This window comes from Staurois parvus, unplaced genomic scaffold (genome assembly GCF_062004578.1).
Source record: "Staurois parvus isolate SC_StPar_1 unplaced genomic scaffold, SC_StPar_1.0 ptg000025l, whole genome shotgun sequence".
In the NCBI taxonomy this organism is placed as follows: Eukaryota; Metazoa; Chordata; class Amphibia; order Anura; family Ranidae; genus Staurois; species Staurois parvus.
The window spans coordinates 27,205,001-27,229,695 of record NW_028317821.1 but is presented as its reverse complement, the minus strand read 5'-3'; the positions used below and the strand labels follow the sequence as shown (position 1 = coordinate 27,229,695).

The following is a 24,695-nucleotide window of genomic DNA, read 5'->3' as shown; positions in this document are numbered from 1 at the left end:
GGTTGGTAGCGGATGCTCCCTGGTGGGTGCCTCTTCGGGAGGATCTTCTGTCTCCAGGGCTGGTCTTGCACCCTGCTTTACCATCATTGGCTTGATGGAGTGGCTATTTAAAGGCAGATTTTGAAGGACAGGGGGTTGTCTGGCTTGGTGATTCCAACTATGTTTAAAGGTCTGTAACTCTACCTCCTGGAACATTTATCATTTTATCTGGAGAGCCTATGTTGTTTGATTTGAAGCTTCGGAGTTTCATCCTCTGCTTCTCCGTGGCTCCTCCAATGTGGCGGTGATCAGAAGCTTGTGTTGAGCCCAGTCAAAGGTCATGTCTCTGCTCTGGCTGTTTTCTTTCAGCATTCCTTGACCATGCCTTCCTTGGTTCGCACTTTCGTTCAGGGGGTTTATGTGGTGTCACCCCCTGTGTGCTCCCTTTTGCCACCATGGAATTTGGTGCTGTTGACTCTTCAGAAGCCTCCCTTTGAGAGCATTCAGGATATACCCTTGCTTACGCTTTTACAGGAAGTTGCCCTCCTAGTCGCTATTATCTCAATGCGGCGGTGGCAGAGTTGGTGGTTTTCTCCTGTAAGCCATCTTATTTGGTTTTACGCAAGGATAAGGTGGTACTTTGACCTCCCCTTCTTTTCAACCACAGGTTGTCAGATGGTTATCTGAGTGAGCATATCGTCCTCCTTTCTCTGTGTCCTCGGCCATCGCACCTTAAGGTGGTGGCCCTGCACTCCTGTACCATGGTTTGTGTTATTTGCGTATACCTATCTGTGACGGCTGCTTTCCAGAGGTTCGATTCTCTTTGTTCTCACAGATGGTCTGAAGAAAGGCTTGGTGGCCTCTTCTGTCTCTATTTTCCGTTTGGATTCAGCAGATGGTTTTGCAGGCGTATGCCATTAACGGGTGGGAACCTCACTTTTCTCTTGAGGCGCACTCTACCTGGGTGGATTGCGCCTCCTGGGGGGTTCTGACGCCAGGCGTCTGTTTCTTAAGTTTGCAAGCACGTGATCTAGTTGTCTGTGCATGCGTTTAAGTTCTATAAAGTTGATGTGTTGGCATCTTTTGATACTTGTTTTGGCCACAAGGTTTTACAGGCGGCTATGGTTAGCCGCTATGGCCCATTCCTATGGCTTCCTGAAGACCCATTTTAGGGTATGCCCACCATGATTAGTACCCTCTGGGACTCTTCAGCACAGATAAGGTAAGACAAGGTTTCCCTGTTTTTGTGAACATGTCCTATTTTGAGTGTGGGGTGTTCAGTGTCCCCATCTGTAAATGTCTGTACTACATTGGCAGAGGGTAATGTTTTTACCTTTTTGAATTTGATGGGTTTTTACCTACAGCATTGCTGTTTGGATGGTGATGTGGTTGCAAATGCCTTCCTGCTAATGTATGACACCTGTCTTTTCCACTGAAAATTAATGAAATACGGCTGACTCTTTTCTCAAAATCCTCTTGCAAAGGATATAACTTTGCAAAGAGTTTGGGAGCAATGAACACGGACAGCCCTGGTAGAGGATTGTGCCATTTCTGTTCTCAACAAACAGATCACTGTTCCTGTTGAATGTGTTTCCACTTTTTCAGGCACTTGGAAACTGTACTGAAGCATCTTTTGCTCTTGCTGTATAAATAGAGGACATAAAATCTGACAGGGAGCATGTACTATTGTAGATCTAGTGGACACTGCTGTAATCCTTGCCTTATGAAGCATCAAGACATATAGTGGTGCTAGCATGAATCTGTGAATGGCAAAGCAAGACAGAATGCAATTGACAGTCTCTCGTAACGCTATGCCTAGTAGATTGAAGCCGGGTCCAGCCTGCTAGTAAGAGAGCAGTCCAGGAGTGTCAGCAGCTGATTGATCCTCGGCTGTTGTGAAGTATTTGTATGCAGTAGTATACTGTAATAGTACTACTTAATTGCAGCTCATGCCTCTGGTGCTATTTTTGTGTTCATGCCCTGGAGAATGTAATTTGCCAGGCCTCTTTTGACACTGCTCTCTGTGCATTTGCACTTTTGTGGTTAAAATATTGGTTAGCTGAGCCTGCTTGGAAAATACATAATTTATGCATGTCTTTCGATAGGGAACGCTTGTTTAGTGATTCCTATGAGAGATTTATTAGGCAAGTTACTAGGGGGAAGGTACTTCTACACCACACAACAGCCTAAGCCTACAACGTATAAGAACTACCACTTCTTTTCACTGAATTGGGTAATTTTTTTTCTCCCAAGCGTTATTGTCTACTTCAGTGTTTCTCAACTGTTTTCAAGTCAGGGCATCCTTGAAAAGGATTTTCAGCCACGAGGCACCCCTGTCCAAGGCTTGGTTCATGTTACTGTGTGTCACGGAGTGCACGCAAAATCACGCTCATTCCTGACATGCAGACAAATGCTCTGCTCTTTAGGGGTACCACATACATTGGCAAACGAGGGTTGTTTTTTTGGTGTGGTGCAATTTTAAAACGAAGGACAGGGATGACTTTCCCTGGATTTCTACGTGTAAGGCAGCCACTGCAATGAATGGGCTGCCCTTCACACAGTCGCACAGATGTGAACCAAGGGCCTGTTCGCCTGTGAGTTTGGAGGGCGGTAAAACCATGCAATTGATCTGCATTTACCACCCCCAACTGCTCCCCCTTTAGCTGCAGAAACAGCATCTGAAAGTATACACCTGCTATTGCCGCAGCTGGAAGTATACCTTCAGAGGAAGTACAACCACCCCGCAGCTGTGTGCGCATTGCACACAGTTGTGCTGTGTTGATTGATGCTGGGGTTAAACCAGGTGGTGAGGAGGCAACATATTTCCTCTTTACCACCTGTCAACTGCCTCTGAAAAGTGATCTGAGCATGGATTGCTTTTCAGAGGAGCAGCAGTTTTTGTTGCTAATACGAACAACTCCTAAAAAAGCAGTTCTGATAGAACAGGAAATAGGGGGTCGAAATTAAAAATAAAATACATATATACACACAAAATCGTACGCGCGTACACACACATACGAACACATGTACATGTACACAGGCACATGTATACAGCATTATGAAAGGTTACTGTACCTTAGCTTCCATCACATAGCCAGGTACTGCACTCTAGGGGGAAGCAGAGAGCACAGAAGACACTCCCCTTCCCTTTGCTTTCACTTTGCTTAGTGGTCTAATGGCTCCCAGTGCCGACGGTTCAGGCTCAAGTGACAGCCATTCTCCCCACGGCACACCTGAAGACCTCTGGCAGCATCCCGGTTGAGTGGCTGCTCTACATCCATCCTTTCCGCAAACCTCAAACCCTCCAAGCCTACCCAAAGGCCCTTTCACAGTGATGGTGGTACCCACATTTTCAGGAGTGGGGGACGTCTGTTGGCCTGTGCACCTGTTTCAAACTCCAGACCTCTGGGTCGGTTCTTGCTTTTATGGGGGCTACGAAGTAGAATTTCTATTCCTGCCCCTTCCAACCTGCAAGCTTCATCTCAAAGACAGGCAGACTTTTGGGCTGCCCTAAATTGACTTCAGGCACAAGGAGTGGTAATCACAATTCCTGCAGAAGAAAAGTTCAAAGGCATTCACCCCATTATTGGACTGCAGACTCACATTTTGCATGGGAGGAATGGCCTGTATTGTTGCCGGTCTGCACTTGTTGCCTTGCAAACTGATAGTGCTCTACAGCTCTGGCTGGTCCCTGAAGGCTCTTGTGGCATTGTCTGCCTTGAGGGGTGAAGATTGGACACCTTAATGTGTCAAGTTCATCAAAATCTGTTAGTGCATCTAACACTACCCTCTCCCCAGATTGACAATGCTGCTGTCTGTAACTCCCTAAAAGCCTAAAACAAAAACTAATGCAGCCACCCTATTAGGAAATGAGAAGTTGCTACATATTACATTTTTTGTTTTTTGAGTTTACAACTTTTCTCCTACTTTTTTGCACTTGAAATCTTGGCAGCCTGTCACCCCTCTGATGTAAACACAAAGCGAGTGTTTCTAAGCTGTCAAAAACCAACATCTCTAGAGTCTTTGTTGTGATCTTCAAAAACCTTTGATAAAGAATAACTGCACAATAATGCTGCATTCGCGAATATCACACCCACACCCTGCGAACAGTCAAGAATAGCTGTGGCTGCTAATAGCCTGTCATTGCATAGTATGAGCTGAGCAATGACAGCTGTTGGCATACAGCTGTCAGTTTGGCCAGAGGAATCTGCAGATTCTTTTTGATGGAAATCGTGAGGTGTGCTAGGAGGTATTGTGTAAAGTCAAGAATTGCGGATTGTGTGCTTTTTTTTTTTTTTTTTTTTTTTTTCCCGGCTTAAATTATGATTCGTATTAATATAGTGTGCTATATTTGCTTAAGTTGTGCACAATATAAAATTTCCCTCCATAATATGAAGATGACTTAAAAGTGAGGCTTCTAAAAGCACTATTACAGTGCAGGCACATGAGTAATCACGTTAAGTAGATTCTGGCCTAATAACACATGTTTCATTGTGGACTTATCAAGGTCTTAGGCTTGTTTGTAGTATCATAGGCATAATATTTAGATTATGAAGGATTCAGCTGGACTCAGGCAGATTTAAGGCAAATATGCAAATTCTGTATAATAGGTACAGTCGGGATTGAAAGTTTGGACACCCCAGCTAAAAATTTGTATTCATGTGCATAAAGAAGCCAAGGAAAGATGGAAAAATATCCAAAAGGCATCAAATTACAGATTAGACATTTTTATAATATTTCAACAAAAGTTAGATTTTATTTCCATCATTTACACTTTCAAAATAACAGAAAAAAAAAATGGCGTCTGCAAAAGTTTGGGCACCCTGTAGAATTTATAGCATGCACTGCCCCCTTTGCAAAGCTGAGACCTGCCATTGTCATGGATTGTTCTCAATCATCATCTGGGAAGACCAGGTTATGTCAATCTCAAAGGTTTTAAATGCCCAGACTCATCTGACCTTGCCCCAACAATCCGCACCATGGGTTCTTCTAAGCAGTTGTCTAGAAAACTGAAACTGAAAATAGTTGACGCTCACAATGCTGGAGAAGACTAAGAAGATAGCAAAGCGTTTTCAGATGTCAATATCCTCTGTTCGGAATGTAATTAAGAAATGGCAGTCATCAGGAACAGTGGAAGTTAAAGCAAGATCTGGAAGACCAAGAAAAATATCAGACAGAACAGCTCGCAGGATTGTGAGAAAAACAAATCAAAACCCACCTTTGACTGCAGGATCCCTCCAGAAAGATCTGGCAGACACTGGAGTTGTGGTACACTATTCCACTATAAAGAGATACTTGTACAAATATGGTCTTCATGGAAGAGTCATCAGAAGAAAACCTCTTCTACGTCCTCACCACAAAAATCATCGTTTGAACTTTGCAAATGAACATATAGACAAGCCTGATGCATTTTGGAAACAAGTTCTGTGGACCGATGAGGTTAAAATTGAACTTTTTGGCCGGAATGAGCAATGGTACGTTTGGAGAAGAAGGGGCACAGAATTGAATGAAAAGAACCTCTGTCCAACTGTTAAGCATGGGGTTGGATCAATCATGCTTTGGGGTTGTGTTGCAGCCAGTGACACAGGGAACATCTCACGAGTAGAAGGAAAAATGGATTCAATAAAATTTCAGCAAATTTTGCATGGTAACTTGATGCCATCTGTGAAAAAGTTAAAGAGAGGATGGCTTCTACAAATGGATAATGATCCTAAACACACCTCGAAATCCACAGGGGATTACATCAAGAGGCATAAACTGAAGGTTTTGCCATGGCCTTCACAATCTCCTGACCTCAACATAATTGAAAATCTATGGATAGACCTTAAAAGAGCAGTGCGTGACAGACAGCCCAGAAATCTCAAAGAACTGGAAGACTTTTGTAAGGAAGAATGGGCAAAGATACCTCAAACAAGAATTGAAAGACTCTTGGCTGGCTACAAAAGCGTTTACAAGCTGTGATACTTGCCAAAGGGGGCAGTACAAGATATTAACTCTGCAGGGTGCCCAAACTTTTGCAGACGCCATTTTTTGTTTTCTGTTATTTTGAAAGTGTAAATGATGGAAATAAAATCTTAACTTTTGTTGAAATATTATAAGAATGTCTAATCTGTAATTTGATGTCTTTTGGAGATTTTCCTTGGCTTCTTTATGCACATTAATACAAATTTTTAGCTGGGGTGCCCAAACTTTCGATCCCCACTGTGTGTGTGTGTGTGTGTGTGTGTGTGCGTGTGCGTACACACACACACCAAAGAGATGACAGGAATTTTAGAGAGATAAAGTACTTGCCAAAAGTCCTGGGTTAAGCAGCTTTCAAGTTTTCTGAGCAAAAGGGCCTTATCTCCCAAAGTTAGTTCCGATGTTAAAAGGGAGCTACTTCAACTCCACTCAGCTTAGCTTCTGCTCCAAGCATAACCCCTTTTCTAGGAACTCAGGGAGTCTCCTTGAAGCAGAGAACCAATCTCCTCATTTGGGGAGGGTGTTGGGGCGGAGACCCAAGCTAGAACCAAAAACCCTCACAGTTGATGTCATGGTCCATAACCTACCCTCTGTGCATTTAGCAGCCTTGGCACTAGTAGATTAATATGCAGACGCATCTGCTGAATGCCTAGATTTGAAATATGACATACCTGCTGGGATGGTTAAGGAGATATCATTTTCTCCTCTCCTGTAGATGTCAGCTAGGGGGTGTAATATATCAGGCGACTTGTATTAAAGTGACCGATCTGAATTTATGCCTGGTTTTTATGTAAGTCTTTCATATTCTAAGATATGAAATCATAGGGGAAATGGATCTTGAATGTGATGTCTGGTTTACGGGTTAACTGGAATGTCTTTGAGGCTCAGTGAAGGCCTTGGTTTATGGCTTTACGATCCTTTTCCAGCAAGAGTCTCACAGACATACGGGGGCCAGGCTAATTGGGGTTTATAACCAGGAGCTCCCCCGCTGGGCCTTGATGCCTTTTTGAACTCCGCATCCAGGGACCACGTGTCACTCAGCAGAGAGGGAGGGGGGATTTGGAGTAGAAAATGATACAAGATGGAGGCCTTTGCCAAAATGGAGGTTCACATCCATCTCTGTACGTACATGATTGCTACACCACCCTCCCTTTTTCATGTGCACTCTGGAATGCCCGCTCTAATAAGCTCACTTCTCTCCATGACCTTTTGTCTCCCACTCCCTTAACCTACTAGCAATTACAGAAACCTGCCTTCAAGCAGCAGATTCTGCTTTTTCTGCAACACTTTCCTATGGAGGCCTTCTCTGGACTCACTCACCCAGTCCCAGTGGTCAGAAAGGAGGTGGAATTGGGTTGCTTCTATCCCCACTGAGCACCTTTCAAGTCCTCCATAACTCTCCCTCTCTATCCTTCTCTTCTTTCGAGACTCGCTGCATTCGGCTGTTTTCACCTATTTCTCTGAGAATTGCAGTGATCTACCAGCCTCCTGGATTGGTGTCCCGTTTTTCTTGATCACTTCTCTACTTGGCTACCCTACTTTCTCTCCTCTGAAATACCCACTATTATTCTTGTAGATTTTAATATCCCCATTAATGTTAACAATCCAGCTACATCCCAACTCTTCAACCTAACCTCATCTTTTGCCTTAAAACAATGGACACAGTCCTCCACTCACTCTGATGGGAATACATTAGACCTTGTTTTCTCCCATCTTTTCACTCCGTACAACCCCACAAACACCCCCCTTTCCTCCTCTCTGATCACAATATCATCAACTTCACAGTGTCCTCATCTTCAAACACCTAACCCTCCAAGCAGCAAACAATTACCCGCAGAAACTTTCACAATTTAAACCCTTCTCTTTTCCACTTTGCAACTGACTGCCTCTGACAGAATCTCTCCCCTGTCTTGCCCTGACCTGGCCACTGCTGTCTACAACAGTTTGCTTTCATCCACACTAGACTCATTTGCTCCTCTAACTACACAAATTATCAGGCTCCGACCATTACAATCGCGGCAGACTGACAACACCAGAAATCTTAAGAGATATAGCCGTGCACTGGAGCGATTTATGGCTTAAAACCAAATCTCAGCAAGCATTCACCCTATATAAATCTGCTTTTCTTCACATATAATTCCTCCCTACAGTCTGCCAAACAAGCCTACTTTGTCACTCTTATACCTTGTCATCCAGTCCTTGTCGTCTCTTCTCTACTTTTAACTCTACTTTCTCCACCGCCACCCTCTTTATTTTAAAGCACCACCTCCCACTGCACTAGTGTGCAAAGGCGAACACAAGCTTTGTTACGTAAATGGCAATCGCGCTACACACGTGAGGTATTGCCGCGAACGTCAGAACGAGTGAAATAATGCTAACGCAAGACCTCCTGTGTAACTCTTAACTGGTAAAGGCTTTTAAAGCGTCACCTTTGGAGATTTTGAAGTACACAAATATGTGGCCTCTCAGTGGCTGTGCCTTGATGCTCCCGTCGCATTTACCGGCACCTCAGTTTAACCATTTGATATGAGTTCTATTTTCTGTTGTGAATAAAATGACTTTGAGATTTTCAAATTGCATTTTGTTTGTAGATTTTACAGACGTTTTTGAAATTGGGGTTGTAGAATGTAAAATGTGCACACCATAATACAGACAGTGAGCAAGCGGGTAAGTGTATTTTATTGCAGAAGAGACATTGCAGATCTCCTCTTCAGTAAAGAGCCAGCCTGCTTGCAGTTTGTCACAGTGGAACATTAGCTTTAAGGCTTCATACACATGGGCGAAAAAACCCCAGAAAAACCTATACAATTGTTTATTTCCATTCATGCAGGTGTGTAAACATTTACTGCATTCAGATCCGTAGCACAGAATCTAAAAATCTGTGTCTAAAAACGTGTCTTACGGTCTGCGTATAAATGCATTTATATATTTTTGTAAGCGCATAAATGAAACCTAACCAAGGGGAACAATATACTATCATTATGTACTCATAAGTGTCTTTATGCATTGAAACTTCTCTATACACATGTATTTTACTGTTCATTACTCAAACTTTTCTCCTACAAAACATTAGTAAAAATGTTGCTGCATTATGAATGAAACCTAAGTGGAACAACTTCAAATACCATGCAACAGTGAAAGGACTTCTCCTTGATCCTGGCCTTAGAGGCAGAATTTTAAAGAGAGAAAAAAAAAAACTACTTTTTTTGGTTTCAGAGGACTGTTTGAATGGAAGCTACATAATATAAAGATGTACTGTGTAAAGAATGTTGTGATATTTATCAATGTATCAACTAATTGTTGGTCAATTTTAACACCAACTTTGTGAATTGATGTATCAACTAAATTCAAAATAAAGAATTTTTGGATAGCTCACATCTTTGAATGGTAGTGTATGCCACGGTTTAAGTTCCAAGCTGAATATTTGTAATGTAATTTTGGTTGTGTAATATATAAAATGACTTTTTCAAAAGCTTTTCAATTAATGTTCATTGTTTAAGGCATTATATTAAGTAGCATGTCTTCTTGATTTGTTTTTTAGGCTTGGTGATGTCTGCAATTACAGTCATAATCCTTGTCCTTTACTTTGTCATCAATACTTTCTGGATTCAGCAACGTCAATGGTTGGCACAGTGTACGCCCATTTATGTCCAATATTTTGTCAAGTTTTTTATTATTGGAGTCACAGTTTTGGTAGTTGCAGTCCCAGAAGGTCTTCCACTTGCGGTTACCATTTCACTGGCATATTCTGTTAAGGTATGTTCCTATGGCTTCTTTTGGTGCTAATTTACAGTAATGTCAATGTTAAAATAAACCTTACCAGAAACTTCTCATTCCAAGGCTAGGTTCACATCTGAGTGGTCCTGTGTGCCACGTTTGCACAGGCATAGCAGCCCACTCAGTTGAATTGACTGCTGTGCCTACGTTTCTTTTTCTTTTTTTTTTTTTTTTTTAAACTTGGCCGTAGAGAAACTGTATGGTGCTTTGGGCACCATGTGTTTCCACATGCAGGAAACCATACCACATATTTCAGTGCACTTTGTTACTGGCACATTTTCTTATAAGCAGCATGCTTTTTAGTGCAGATGTGGGAACGTGCAATTACTCGCACAAATGCGAACCTAGCATTAATCTGATGGGAACATGTTGGGGTTAGAAATTTAAGAGGTAAGTTGTATTGGTTGAACTATATGGACATTTGTTTTTTTTTCCTTTTTAACCAAACTATGTAAAGGGCGCATTTCAAAAAAGCCTTTTTATTGCCTACAGATTTTATTGTTAATGTAGAATGAGCAGTCATTCCTCTTAGATGGTAGTAAAATCTAGCAGTTAAAACAAAAAAAAAAAAAAAAACGTTGTCACCTCTGTCAGGCCTTCCATCTTCACAGAGTCTTCCTTTATGGATTTGTGGGCTCCAGGCATTTGAGTGGCTGAGCCATGATAACGCCATTGCTGCGGCACGGTGCTCTGAAGGGATGGTATGAGTATTTTGTCTCTTCAGAATGCATGCATCGGCTACAGCAACTGCGAATATCTCCTCAACGGTGCATATTTAGGAAAAATTCACTGTAGGTACAATTGAAAAAAATACAGTTTGCTACAACTTTAAAAAAAGTGTATGCCATAATGAAATATTGCTTATGGAATGTGCAGAATAAAAAGTTTGTTGGGTTGTTTAATATTCTGTAAATATCCGTGAGACATTTGCCCATTTATACATAGTTTAATAGTAATTATCAGTAGTAGGGATAATAACATTATTAGCTGCCTTATTAGTTGTAGTATTTTTAGCATTAAATTTTTTTTTCTCTTTTCTTCTTATTCCTCCAGTTCTAGTATTAGTGAATTTTGCCAGCATATTAAAATGGTGGGATCTTCTTAACCACTTGAGCTCCTGAGGATTTACCCCCCTTAATGACCAGGCCTTTTTTTGCTGTTTGGCGCTGCACTAATTCAAATGATAATTGCGCGGTCATGCAATGCTGTACCCAAACGAAATTTACATCCTTTTTTTCACACAAATAGAGCTTTCTTTTGGTGGTATTTTATCACCTGTGCGCTTTTTTATTTTTTGCGCTATAAACAAAAAAAAACACAAATTTTGAAGAAAAAATTATTTTCTACTTTCAGCTATAAAAAATATATCGTAAACTCAGTCATAAATTAAAGCCAAAATGTATTCTGCTACATGTTTTTGGTAAAAAAAATCCCGTGCATTAGCGGGCAAACTGGCGCTATATGGGAGGGGCGCTAACACTATTGGAAGTCACCAGTGACACTAATACAGTGATCAGTAAAAATCGGTTCACTGATCAGTGGCACTGGTGACAGGGCAGTAAAGGGGTTAACTGGGGGGCGATCAAGGGGTTAAACGGGATTACTGGTGTACTGGCGGGCAATCTGGCGCTATCTGGGAGGGGCGCTAACACTATCGGAAGTCGCCAGCGACACTGATACAGTGATCAGTAAAAATTGGTTCACTGATCAGTGACACTGGTGACAGGGCAGTGAAGGGGTTAACTGGGGGGGGCGCGATCAGGGGGTTAAATGTGTCCTAGGTGTGTTCTAACTGTGGGTATGTGCTGTTTTACTCACTGTTAGTATGTCGTCTTCTCTGTCTGGAACGGAATGTGTCCAGGCAGAGAAGAATGACATCATATCCTGTCCTGTGTAAATGTCAACACAGGACAGGATAGGACAGGGACCGATCATCTGATTTCAGCCAGACATCACTGGCTGAAATCGAATGATTGATCCCTCTGGGATCGAATGGTGTCACCCGCGGGTCGGCGGGAGTGCGCGCGCCCCCTGCCGGCGAAAACCTCGAGCGCGGAACCCGTTTTAAAACGTGGTTTTGCGCCCCAGTGCCGCCCTGCACACGTATATATACAGTGGCAGGGCGGCAAGAGGTTAAACTCCCCCTCAGGGCACCATCCCATTAATCTAAACATTGCAATATACTAGCCTCTCTCACCTCATGTAATAGGGGAGTCAAAAGCGAGATTTTTAGTGTGCCACCGGGAGAATACACATTAAAACTTTTAATTTAAAAAATGCTTACATATCTTTTACATAGTTAAAACATAGTAAAAATCACACAGTAGTCAGACTGCCACATAGATTTTAATAATTTGGTGCATAAATCAAGTTCCCAAAATGGCTGTTGTACTAGCCCAGAAGCTCTTCCACATAGGTTCACAACTGATCCATTGAGTAACCAGTAAGCAATGAAAAATAAAAGGGCCAGAAACCAAATGTCAATCTGTAAATCAGTTGGGGTAAAAACAACCCCAAAAACATAAGAATGCAAAAAAAACCTGATTTTTCGTGAACATGGAGACGTACTTCCGGTATAGTGTGGTTTCATGTTTACTGGCTTCATGGGTTAAGACCATCCTTTGTTTGTTATCATTAGGCCCCAAGGACACTTTTGAAGGGTGGAAATTGACTGCTGGAAAATGTAGGTTAAGTCTGTTTAGCCACGTTTGCATAACGCACTTATGTGTGGTTGCATTTATGAGCGGTTGCATTTATGAGCGTTTTTTTAAAGATAAGCACAAGAGAACCTCCCAAATGCCTAGAATGCACTGAAAAGTGGTAAATTAACGATTTCAGACTTTCAGAGAAATACAGAGCGTAGAAGCAGAGACAGCAGTATGTGTTGAAATTTGGCTTTGGTGTGAGTTGCTCCTTAACATCTTTTGTTTCCAAGGGTGGGAGAGGTCTGAGGTGTGAATTGGTCATTACAATGTGTGACAAGCTTGGTAGGAACATCCTGTGTTCAGTTTTTTGTCCAGCTGAGTACCTTAAAAACGCTTGGCATGCATTTTTCATGATGAAAAGGCTCTGGACAGCATTGGGAACTGGAAGAGTTAAAAAATCATTTTCAGACGTAAACGCTTATAAGTGCAATTTGCGCTTTTAGCTGCGTTTCCAAGCATTTTGCGTTTGAAACGCTGATAAAATCGACTGCTGAATGCAAGCTTTCTGCGTTTAAAAAAACTGTAAACTCAAATGCCTGTAAATGACTGTAAACGAAGATGTGTACATGGACACATAGGAAAACATTACGGTGAGTTCAGGGGCTGCTCAAAAAAAAGCTGAACAGCTCCTGAACGTGAGTTTCAGCTGCAGTGTACTTGAGCCCTTAAGCTCAGAAATGAAAGATCCTAGGGAGTCTGCATCACTATTCCAGATCAGGAGGAGGTTGTCTATTAACTTCTTCCATAAAACCAACTCTTGTCTCTGATTGGCATGAAATTCATAGGATTAGATTTGTTAAAGCAGAGCACCCAAAAGGGGAAGTTTTATGCTTTAATGACTGCTCCCCCGCTGCCCATTAAGGATTGGCACCTGCGGGGGGGAGGTGTCCTCCCTCCCTCCTTGTAGTCTTTTGGGACACATGACAAGTCTCAGAAGACTACAGGACCATTCATGAAGCGCAGCGCTACTCGCTCATCTATAGTGGGTACCTGGCTGTGACAGCTTGCCCACACTGAAGATGCCGGCCTCCTGGAATACAGGACGGCTGGTGAAACTGGTTGCGGGGGACACACCACGGGACCGAGAAACAGGCAAGTGGCTGTTTTTTTTTTTTTTTTGTTTTTTTTTTTTTAAAGACAGCAGCTACAGTTTTTATAGCTGCTGGCTTTTATTTTTTGACAGGGTGAGTGGAACTCTGCTTTAATGAGAAAATTAGTAGAATTTTCAAGACCACAGACAGGAATGCATTTATACCTTTTAGCTGTTACCATAGTTCTTCGTTAAAGTCTGTCGCCCATAGTCAATTTTTATACCTTAGGCACTATTGCTCCAGATTGGATGATTTTGACTCACAAGCAGAGGTCCTGAAGAATAGGTTTCTTGAGAAGGGCTATTGTGAGGACATTCTTAATGCATTCATTTCCCAATTCCGGTTAATGGATAGAGGTAGCCTGTTAGTGTTCACAAGGTCACTTTTCTACCTAACGTAATGCTATTAGGAAGATTGACCTCTTTACCGCCGCCCTGTAGCACAAATATTGCTGCAGGGCTGCGCAAAATCACGTGTGCATATATATCTATGTTTAGATAGAGAATACACACACACACACAATCACACACACACACACACAATCACACACTGAGGCTTCAGCATTGAGTTAATGAGCCCAGCTGAAAGTAGTGGGCTCATTAGGGCCTCCTATAAAACTTCCCAACCTGCTTAGGGAGTTGCTCCATCCTGGAACCAGGTCTGTGCCTGAGTAGACTGGGGACCATCATACCTGTCTGTGCGGTGAGACAAATGCCTGTGTGGCTAGCCTCAAATTAACAGGGAGACAGGGACTGGGTGTAGCACAAGGCTGCACCTATTTGATAGCAAGGGAAGCTTTTTTGTATAGTAAGTGGCCAGGTTGGCAAGGATTTATTTTCAGGTTTTTTTGTTTTGATGTTTTTCTCTTGCAAATAGTGTAAATAAACCGCATTTTTTTTTGTCACCTAAACTGCTGTTTTGCTGTGCCTGTTTTGTGTTGTGAACTCACTCAGGGGATCACACACACACAGCAGCAGCTCTTGGCAAAGCAATGTAATCTTGCATCACTTCCTATTTTGGGGTGTGAACACACCTGTGCCCCCCGCTGCCCTTCCCCACCCGTCGGTCCAGGGAGAGAATAGAGAACAGGGCACCGAGTAAAAGCACTTCATTTTACACACACGTTAGATTAGCACATTTAACCCTTTGATTGCCCCTATTAACCCTTTGATCACCCCGACACCCAACCAGTGCCATTAGTACAGTGTCAGTATATAGAATTGTTCACTGATCACTGTATTACTGCCACTAGTGACATCAGATAGCATCAGGGTCAGTAAACGCCCCTCCCAGCCAGGGTCAGCTAGCATTAGATTGCCTGCACACTATTGCACTCACGCTATAGGTCGCTGATCACCGCCATTACTAGTATAGTGTTTGTACGGATCAAGATATTGATCACGTACAGAACTATATTGGTGCCTCCTTTTGTATAGTGTCCCCAAAAATGCAGAGTTAGCAGGATTGGCCCCGTTGACCCTGTGCTGGTATGTAAACAGCGGTTGCACCATGCATGTGAGGTATCGCCGCGAATGTCAGATCCAGGGCAGTAATTCTAACACTAGACCTCCTGTGTAAATCTATTTGGTGACCTGTAAAGGCTTTTAAAGCATCACCTATCGATAATAAAAATGTATGTACTTTGTTGCCATTGCATGGGCATGCGCAATTTTAAAGCATGTCATATTTGGTATCTATTTACTCAGCGTAGCATCATCTTTTATATTTTATCAAACAGTTGGGCAATATATTGTGTTTTTGTGCATTAAAATTCTAAAAAGTGTATTTTCCCCCAAAGATTTACGTTTGAAAAATTGCTGCGCAAATCCTGTGTGACGTAAAAAATTTCAATACTCACCGTTTTTTTTCTCTAGGACCTCTGCTTTAAAAAATATATATAATGTTTGGGGCTTCAAAGTAATTTTCTAGCAAAAAAGTTTTTTTTTCATTTGAACAAAAAGTGTCAAAAGGTTTGGTCTTCAAGAGCTTCTAATGTTGGCCCTGAAATGCCAGGATAGTAGAAGCAACTCCTCCAAATGACCCCTTTTTGGAAAGTGGACACTCCCAAGGTATTTGCTAAGAGGCTTGGTTGGTGTTTTTTGCAGATATCATTTGTTGCCACATGTGTTTTGAAAATGAAGAAAGAACAAAGAATTTATTTTCATTTTTTCTTTTTCGAAACCCTGTGACAAAAATATCTGTAAAATACTCAGCATGCCTCTTATCAAATACCTTGGGAGTATCCACTTTCTAAAAAGGTGTCATTTGGGTGGGTGTTTGTACTATTCTGGCATTTTAGAGCCTCTAAAACTGTGATAGGTAGTGGGGAAGTGATATTTAAGAAATATGCCCTTTAAAAGCCTTGTGGTGGTCATTGGATTTGGGGGGCTTATATGTAGCTAGGCTGCCAAAAAGTCACATGTGGTATCCCCATACTTGGAAAAAGTAGGAGTGTGTTTTGGGGTGTTGTTCCACATATACATGGAATGCATGAGCAATATATCATTAAAGTGACAACTTTGTGTAAAAAAAAAAAAAATTGTCATTCAAAGAATTTGTGGTAAAAAATAAAATGTTCAATGGACTCAACATGCCTCTCTGCACTGGCATTTTAGCACCTCAAGGAATGTGATAGGCATTCAGAAAGTAAAAGCTACGTAAATTCCAATATATATACCATAGTTTGTAGACGCTATAACTTTCGCAGAAACAGATTAATATACATGTATTGATTTTTTTTTTTTTTTTACCAAAGACATGTAGCAGAATACATTTTAGTCTAAATTTATGACTAACTTTGAGTTTAGTGGACATTTTTTATAACCAAAAGTGAAAAAAAATTTTTTTCCCAAAAGTTTTGCCTTTTTTTTTTTTGTTTACAGCGCAAAAAATAAAAACCGCAGAGGTGATCAAATACCACCAAAAGAAAGCTCTATTTGTGTTAAAAAAAAAAAAAAAAAAAAAAAGACATTTAAATTGGGTACAGCATTTCAGTTACCCAGTTACCAGTTGAAATAGCACAGTGCTGAACAGCAAAAAATGGCCTGGTCAGGAAGGGGGGTGAATTCTCTGGAGGGCAAGTGGTTAAGCAAATATCTTGTGTTTAATAAAAGCCTTGATCTAGACAGTTTTAAAGTAAACTTTTCCTGAGCGATGCATAGGGGTGCTATTATTTCCCTCTGCAGTTGCTAGTTGTCTTTCTCGTACAGTGACCAACTGGGGGCAGTAGGGTTAGAGTCCCTGACCTGGAATAGGTATGTGCACCTAAGACTGACATTTCTTATTTTCATGCTTTTTCTTGCTAAATGATATGAAAGTATTAAAGCTCGGGGGGGAGGGTAAACATGACCGACAGGAAACATTGCAGAATGTGACGTAGCAGTGGCGGATTCCATGTCTTGTCGCGGGAAGGGTTTTCTTAATTTTTTACTGAAACCTGCTCAAGGGTTAAAATCATAAGCTTTCTGCATCTGCCTTTTGTAACTTAGACCACCAAAATATTTTAATTCTTGTGTTTGCATGTCTTGCATATATCCTTAGGCTTGAAAACTCGATCATTGTGTATGGTAAACTAGGAAAATTAATATTTAGGTTTCTTGTAAGTAAACTAACCAATTTTTTTTTTGTATATCTAGAAAATGATGAAAGATAACAACTTGGTTCGGCATCTGGATGCTTGTGAAACCATGGGGAACGCCACTGCAATCTGTTCAGATAAAACTGGAACATTAACAATGAACAGAATGACTGTTGTTCAAGCTTACCTGAATGATAAACATTACAGAAAGATTCCCGATGCAGAGTCCCTACCTGAAAATGTGCTGAGCCTCCTTATCACTGGGATTTCGGTGAACTGTGCTTACACTTCCAAAATTTTGGCAAGTTTTCTCACTGTTGGCACACTTGTTTGCAGTTGTCTGTTTTTCCATTTTCTTGATACATTAGTTGGGAAAAACCAATGACCTGCCCTTTTGCAGCCGATATTACAGTTTTAAAGTTTTCTTATCCCTATAAGATGGCACATCTTATAATATATTCCCTACAACTGCACTATCCAACAATTTCACGTTAAACAGTAAAATGTTTGCAATCAGCTGCTGTAAAATAAAATCTACTTACATACACAACCAGCACTAAAGTAAATGTACAAAAGTCCACAATCTTTCTGTGTAAAGGTGTTTTCATTCAAAAAATGTTCTTGAAAATGGATCCAGGTAAAATGTCTACAACACCACATGTGCATTCAGTTTGTCAGGGTTTGGTGCTTTTTAAGTAATTTCACCACAGCTGTATGCATGGATGGAGATATATATCTATCTCAATTTTTTTATTTAATTTATGAATGCAGTTTTAGACCATCAGATTGTATTTTACTTTTATATCCTTCCCACATTTAGAGATGACATGGAGATAGTAGTGGAAAAGTGCATCTGACCTTTGTAGTTTATTAAGATGGTGGATAAAAGAGCACATTTGATGTAGAGTTCAGAACAAATGTGATGTGGATATTTTGCCTTGTTAAAGATGATCGATTTCCAAGGGCATTTTTTTGTGTGGTGAATGAAATACTGTTAGAAAGAAACTGTGGAATTTGCAACACAAACTTGAACGTTAGCTCTGGATATGTATGTTGAGGGAGAATATTTGCATCATACTTTTGCTTAAAGTGGAACTAAATCCGTTGATTTAGCCATTTCGAAATACAGTAATATTCCTGGCATGCCGAGAATGCCATCACATTTGCTTGTTCTGTCAACCTATCAAACCATCATATGGCTGGTGTCTTAGCTGGTTAGAGGTGCAGCACCATGGCAGTTGTAGATCAAACAGAGGCTAAGATGGCCTCTTCCTTGGCTGTAAAAGAATAGGATGGTTTGCTTCTGCTTTATTTTATTTCCTCTGTGTTTATTAGGTAATTCAAGTCTTGCCATGACCAAAATAAAAGTAAAAAAAATGTGGCTCCGTGCATCTGCATGACACAGAATCCACCTGTTTCAGTTCCAGACTCAAGAATAGCTGGGATATGCAGGCTGGTTGGACCTAGAGGGGAGACTATTCTGGCTGACTGTTAAAGTCGAATTCCAGTCAAATTCTAAAGCTAAATCTACTTCCACCCTCATTTTAAGACTATTCTAGCCTGTAAAAGAAATTGCAGCTTCCTACGCCGGCTTCAGTGTAGAATAGGGACAATCAACAAGGGTTTGCCAATAGTATACCATGGTGATGTCATCACCCCCAGGCCTTGCAGTTGTTGCCTCCTCTCCTCTACACTGAAGTCTGCTCTGTCGGCACCTCTGCATAGCCCAGGGACCGTACAGGAAAGGAAGCTCAGAGGAGAAAAAAAAAAAAAAAAAACTGCATGTAGGTTCTGATATATACATACCTTTGATGATCTTTGCATTTTCTGAGAGTCATTGTTTCTGCTTTTGATGCTATTTTTTTGTTTATTTTTGTTTTGTTTTAGCCTCCTGAAAAAGAAGGTGGCCTACCACGCCACGTTGGTAACAAAACTGAATGTGCCTTGCTGGGATTTCTTTTGGATCTAAAACGTGACTATCAAGATGTACGGAATGAGATCCCTGAGGAAACCCTTTTTAAAGTGTACACTTTTAATTCTGTGAGGAAGTCTATGAGCACAGTGTTAAAAAACAATGATGGTAGTTATCGAATGTTTAGTAAGGGTGCCTCAGAGATCGTCCTTAAAAAGTAAGTAGTAGTATTTTTCTTCCTTTTTAATATATTACAAGAAATTGAATTGTATATAGTCCCTTTTTTTTTTTTTTTTTTTTTTCTTTTTTTCTTCTCTAAACAGTTGTGCAGATTTGATATCCTTCAGACCAAAATCCATGTTTGTTTAAATGTAACCTCTTTTAAGTTCATCAGGTTAGTACCTTTTTAATGTGATACTAAAGGCTTACATTTAAAAAAAAAAAAAGAAAAAAAAAAGAGCAGCCTCGATCCTCTGTTCCCTCGCTGGCGTTTTGGGCTCCTCACACCCCCCCGCTGAGTGCCTCCACAGCAAGTTGCTGCTCTGGGGGCCCTAGTGTGTGCTTACTCCTGAGCCCCACTTTGTGTGTCCATAAGACACACAGAGCACAGTTCGGTTCTGCCCACCAATCCTTTCTCACTGGTTGTGATTGACAGCAGTGGGAGCCTCTGCTGTCGCTGAGCCAAACAGGAGGCAGAGATCTGGGATAGCAGCTGGGCTTGGGTGAGTTTTTTTTTTTTTTTTTTGGGGGGGGGGGGGGAGCTGCATACTGAAGGTTTTTTTACCTTCATGCATAGAATACATGCAGTTAAGAAAAAAAAAAGCCTTCAGCCTTTAGAAGCACTTTAAAGTGTTACTAAAGTAAATAGATCATTTTGAATAAAATAATAAACATGTAATACCTGTTCTGTGCAGTGGTATTGTCCTCGATCCTTCTTGTGTCCCCTGCTGGCAATCTTGGCTCTTCCTCTTGTTTGTGTGTCCCCATCACAAGCCGTTCTCTATGGTGGCGCACAGTGTGCGCTCCCAAGCTGTCGGACTTGGCCCTGCCCCTTCCTCCTCACTGCATTCGATTGACAACAGCAGGAGCCAATGGCTCCTGATGCTGCTCAAGTGCTGTGTGAAGAGGAAGAGAGGGGAGAAGAGATGCAGCCATGCATGGCGCTGGTTCATTTCACCCCCCTCTTCCTTTTCACACAGAGGAGGGGGGGGTGGGGCAGCGAAATATAAATTCTTTTCCTTGCATTAAGGTAAACTTTTTTAGCTTTAGTATCACTTTTAAGTCCTAACCTGATGAACTGAGCAATGGATTCATGTGTTTCTCTGATTTGTAATTTTAGACTTGTATGCAGTGTAGGGCTGAAACAACTAATCAACATAATCAATAATGAAAATGGTTTTCGTCAATTTTCATTATCGATTAGTTGGTCAGCCAATTTGCTGGCCTGCATACAGAATGCATTGTTTGTTTACATGTCAGTATACACAGTGCAGCACACATACAGATCAGCACACTGTCCATAAGTGTCTGTAAATGCCTGAGAACGTGTAAATGTGTGAGGAGCAATTCCTCCTGAGCAGCAGCCCCCCGTAAACTTACTTGATCCCAATCTTGATCCTACGTTGTGTACAAGAGATGCAGTGCTGCACCCGCTCTCCCTCCTCACAGGAAATGAAGCAGCGGGAGCCATTGAACATCCCGTTTACTACCAATGATTCGTGCCATGTGTCAAGGCTGTCCGTCATTCAAAATAGCCAGTAATGTTGGGAATACATCATGACAATCCAAAGGTTAGAGGAGGAGTGTGGGATTTTAAGACATTCATGCTCCCCTATGTGTCTTCAGCATCGATCCGATGCTGCAGCTGTCCCCCCTGGAGCTCTAAAACCGAGAACTGAGCATGTGGCCATGTATCGCTCAGTTCTTTCTTCAGTGAATAGGGAGAAGTGACTGTCAGTCATCGGCTCTTTGCTCTGCCCCTTTAGCTCTCACTGGAGCAATGGACTGTGAAGGGGGTAGGAGAGGCTGGCTCAGGCACTCAGTGGCATGCTGAGAGGCTGAACCAGCTGGCAGTCAGGCGTGTGGAAGGATCCCGACTTTAAAAGCTGGGATCCTTGCAGAGCCTGGCCTGGCACTGTGAAGAAGTGGACTGTAGCCTGCTTTCTGCTGAATCTGGGTCACAGGAGAGCAGAATAAAATGCACTCCTGTGACCCACGTGAGAAGTATGGCCAAAAAACCTTTGGCCATACTTCTCTTTAAAGCAAGCAAAGAGCTACTAATTAGCTGTGTCCCTTACACTGCAAGTAGAAGTGATCTGGGAGGCTTTACAACCATCTAACTGAAGTAGGATTTCTATGGATTATATTGTGTAAGTCTGCTAAAAATTAGATCAGTAACATTTTAGAAGTTTTTGCTTTAAAGGAAACAATTTGATTAGCTGCCATGTGATGTATATGTTTCAATATTTTTATTTAATTTTTTCAGAGACAAACAAGGGAATGATATACGGTTCATTCGTATAATATTGCAATACAATGTTATATAGTTGAGCATTTTTGTTTTTACTCCACTCACTGGGCGGTGGTGGTATTGGTCTTATTTAGCAATATCAGAGGTATTCATATGTGTGTGATGAACCTTGGTGAAGAGCCTGGGATGTTAGGGGGGTATTGGTAAGGGAGATGAGGGAGGTAGGGAGTAGAGGAGGGAAGATATAACTGTGTGAATGAGGATATACCAGTCTAGGTTTAGGAGGTAACTTTTTATGCTTTAAAGTCATCAGGGTTGTACAGAGCATTTTGGGTGTTTTAACCATCGGGTCCATTGCTGATTGAATTTATGTTGAGAGAAAGCGTTGATTGCGGATTTTTTCTTCATTTCACATTGGGTGTTGAGGCCTGTAATTAGTGAAGTGAGAGGATATTTGTGTTCCATAATCTGGTGGTGTTTATTTTGGCAGCGAAAAGTGTTTGGGTAATGAAGAGGGAATTTCTCAATCCCAATATGTAGGAGTGCCAATGAGGGATTTGGGATTATCAAAATTTTGGTTATGTCAGATATTAATTGGAAGGTAGTATTCCAGAAAGATCTAAGTGATTTACATGACCAAAGAATATGTAGTGTTGAGCCTGTCTCAACAACATTGTCTCCAGCATGTAGGAGATTGTTTCAGGTAGTAGAGGGAAAGTTTGACCGGGGTCAGGTACCATTGGTTGAGTATTTTTAGATATGACTCCCAGTGGGAGCTACATCGGGTAGCTTTATAGGTTAATGTTGAAGGCGTTTTCCCAACATTGTAAAGTTTTTCGTTCTGATAGGATTTTTTCCCAGTTGGTTAGCGAAGTTGTTTGTAATGTGAATTGTAAGTTTGTGAGGTATGTGTAGAAGGTGGAGATACCCTTACCTGGGTATTGAGGTTTGGTGAAGAAGAGGTAGGCTGTAATTGGAATCTTAGTGGTGTGGGGTAAGATTGTTGTTTGTAGACAATGCACAATTCTTAAGTGTGAAGCGTTCAGTAGTAGGAAGATTATATTTGGTTTAGAGAATTTGGAAGGGGTATATAGATTGGTTGGTGTAGAGGTCTGTTATATTAGTTATACCTTGTTTTACCCATTGAGATAGTTCTAAAGAGGGTATAAGGAGGTGTAATATATTGGTTGGAGTAGGGATATGTTTGATGTCCTTGAATTTAGTAGATAGGTCACGCCAGGCTTGTAAAGAAGCTTGTATGCAGGGGTGTTTTGTTTGGTATTCTATTCAGTTGGTTGGCAGAGTTAGGACTATATTTTGGGGTTTAAGCGGGTGAAAAGGAAGGGTTTCCATTGTGGTCCAAATTTTTTCCTATGATGCGTTCCAACAAAAGTATATTTGGTCTAGAAGAGTAGCGGTGTAGTAAGACTTGAGGTGTGGGAGTCCTGCTCCTCCCTTAGCTGTAGAGCGTATTAAGAGATTGGTGTTTTTTAGAGTAACATAGGAACTTTTGTGAGGACTGTTTGTAGGCTAGAAAAGAATGAGTTAGGGATTGGTATAGCGAGTGTACGGAATATGTATAAGATGTTGGGTAGGATGTACATTTTCAGGGTTGCCACGCGTCCTAGTTTGGAGAGTTCTGAGGTGCGGAGTGTGGCAAGTTCTTGAGGAATAGTTTCAAGTAATATTTTATGGTTTGCGGTGTATAGTTGGTCCGTCCATTGGTGTGAGTCTGATTCCTAAATATGGAATGTTATTTGTTTCCCATGAAAATGGGAATTGTTTGGCTAGTAGAATTTGGAGTTGGGGTGGGATGTGAAGGTTCAGTATGGAAGATTTGGGTTCATTAAGCTTGTAATATGAGACTGTTGAGTAGGTATAGAGGTGTGTGCGAATCGTTTTAAGGGACGATTTTGGGTTGGTCACCATTAATATAATATCATCTCAAAATAGGCTAATTTTGTGTTCCACGTTGAGGTGTTTGATTCCTGTAAATGACCGATCCTCTCTGAGTTTGGATGCTAGGGGTTCAATAAGGAGTGTAAATATTATCGGGGAGAGTGGACAGCTTTGTCTGGTGCCGTTAGTGATGTCAAAGGGGTCAGATAATGTACCATCTGTCAGCACTCTGGCAGAGGGATGAGAATATAGTGATAGGATGGCATTCAACATCCAATCTGTGATACTGAATTTTTGAAGAGTAAGTTGCATAAATTGCCAGTGTATCCGGTTGAATGCTTTCTCTGCATCTAGAGATAAGAGTAAGGAGGAGCTTTTGGTGTTTTCTAAGTTGTGCAGGAGGGAGATAATAATTCTGGTAGTGTCAGGTGCTTGATGACCTGGGATGAAACCTACTTGGTCTGGGTGAATTAAGGTGGGGAGGTATGGGAGAATTCTTCGGGATATGATTTTTGCATATAATTTTATGTCGGTATTAAGTAACGATATTGGCCTGTAGTTTTTGACAAGTTGTGGGTCCTTGCCGGGTTTTGGTATAGTCGTTATGATGGATTGTAACATGTCTTTGGGGAATGAGCTTGTGATGGCCGCATGGCTGAAGAGTCTGGTCAGGTATGGTGATAGGTCTGTGGAAAATTGTTTATAATATTCATTAGTGTATCCATCATTTCCTGGAGATTTGTTAAGTGGGAGTGTTTTAATGGTTGTTTCTATTTCCTTGGGGCAAATTGGGAGAGAGATGCGTTGGGTTGGGGAAAGTTGAGGGAGGTTGGTCGTGTGCAGAAATTGTATGGATGCAATTGTTGGTTGAGTAGTGTCTGGATCATTTTGAGATTATATAGGTTTTGGTAATGTTTTGCAAAGGCGTCAGCTATATCTTGCGGGTTTATGTTTAGGGTATTCGTGGATGGGTGTTTAATTGAAGCTATTTTGGATTTCAGGCGTTTTTGTTTTATTGTTTTGGATAATAATGAGCTGGCTTTATTACCTAGTGAGTAGAATTTTGCCTTCATTTTTGGAGATTTAGATCGTATTTATAAAGTAAGAGGGATCTTAATTTGTTTCTATCTAATGTAAGAGAGGAAGAGATTGAAGGATCTGGGGATTTGTTTTTTTCTTAATTTGTTTTCATTGAGGCGAGGAGTTCATCTATTTGTTGGGTTCTGTTTTTAGTAATGCGGGTGTTTAGTTTATCAAAATACCTCTCATGCATGGTTTATAAGTAGACTATAGAATGGGTATGGATATATCAGGTGTATCGTTA

General features: G+C 41.2%; 1 protein-coding gene across 7 annotated transcripts in view; it reads left to right on the top strand.

Moving 5' to 3' along the window:
• ATP2B1 (ATPase plasma membrane Ca2+ transporting 1) overlaps window positions 1-24,695 on the top strand; it is a 275,992-nt gene that overhangs the window by 181,964 nt on the left and 69,333 nt on the right. For all 7 annotated transcript variants that reach the window (XM_089652527.1, XM_089652518.1, XM_089652537.1 and 4 more), the window contains 3 exons: window positions 9,482-9,696; window positions 17,149-17,391; window positions 18,978-19,219. In XM_089652527.1, the coding sequence (XP_089508653.1) occupies window positions 9,482-9,696; window positions 17,149-17,391; window positions 18,978-19,219 (700 nt within the window). The remainder of the gene's footprint in view (window positions 1-9,481; window positions 9,697-17,148; window positions 17,392-18,977; window positions 19,220-24,695) is intronic.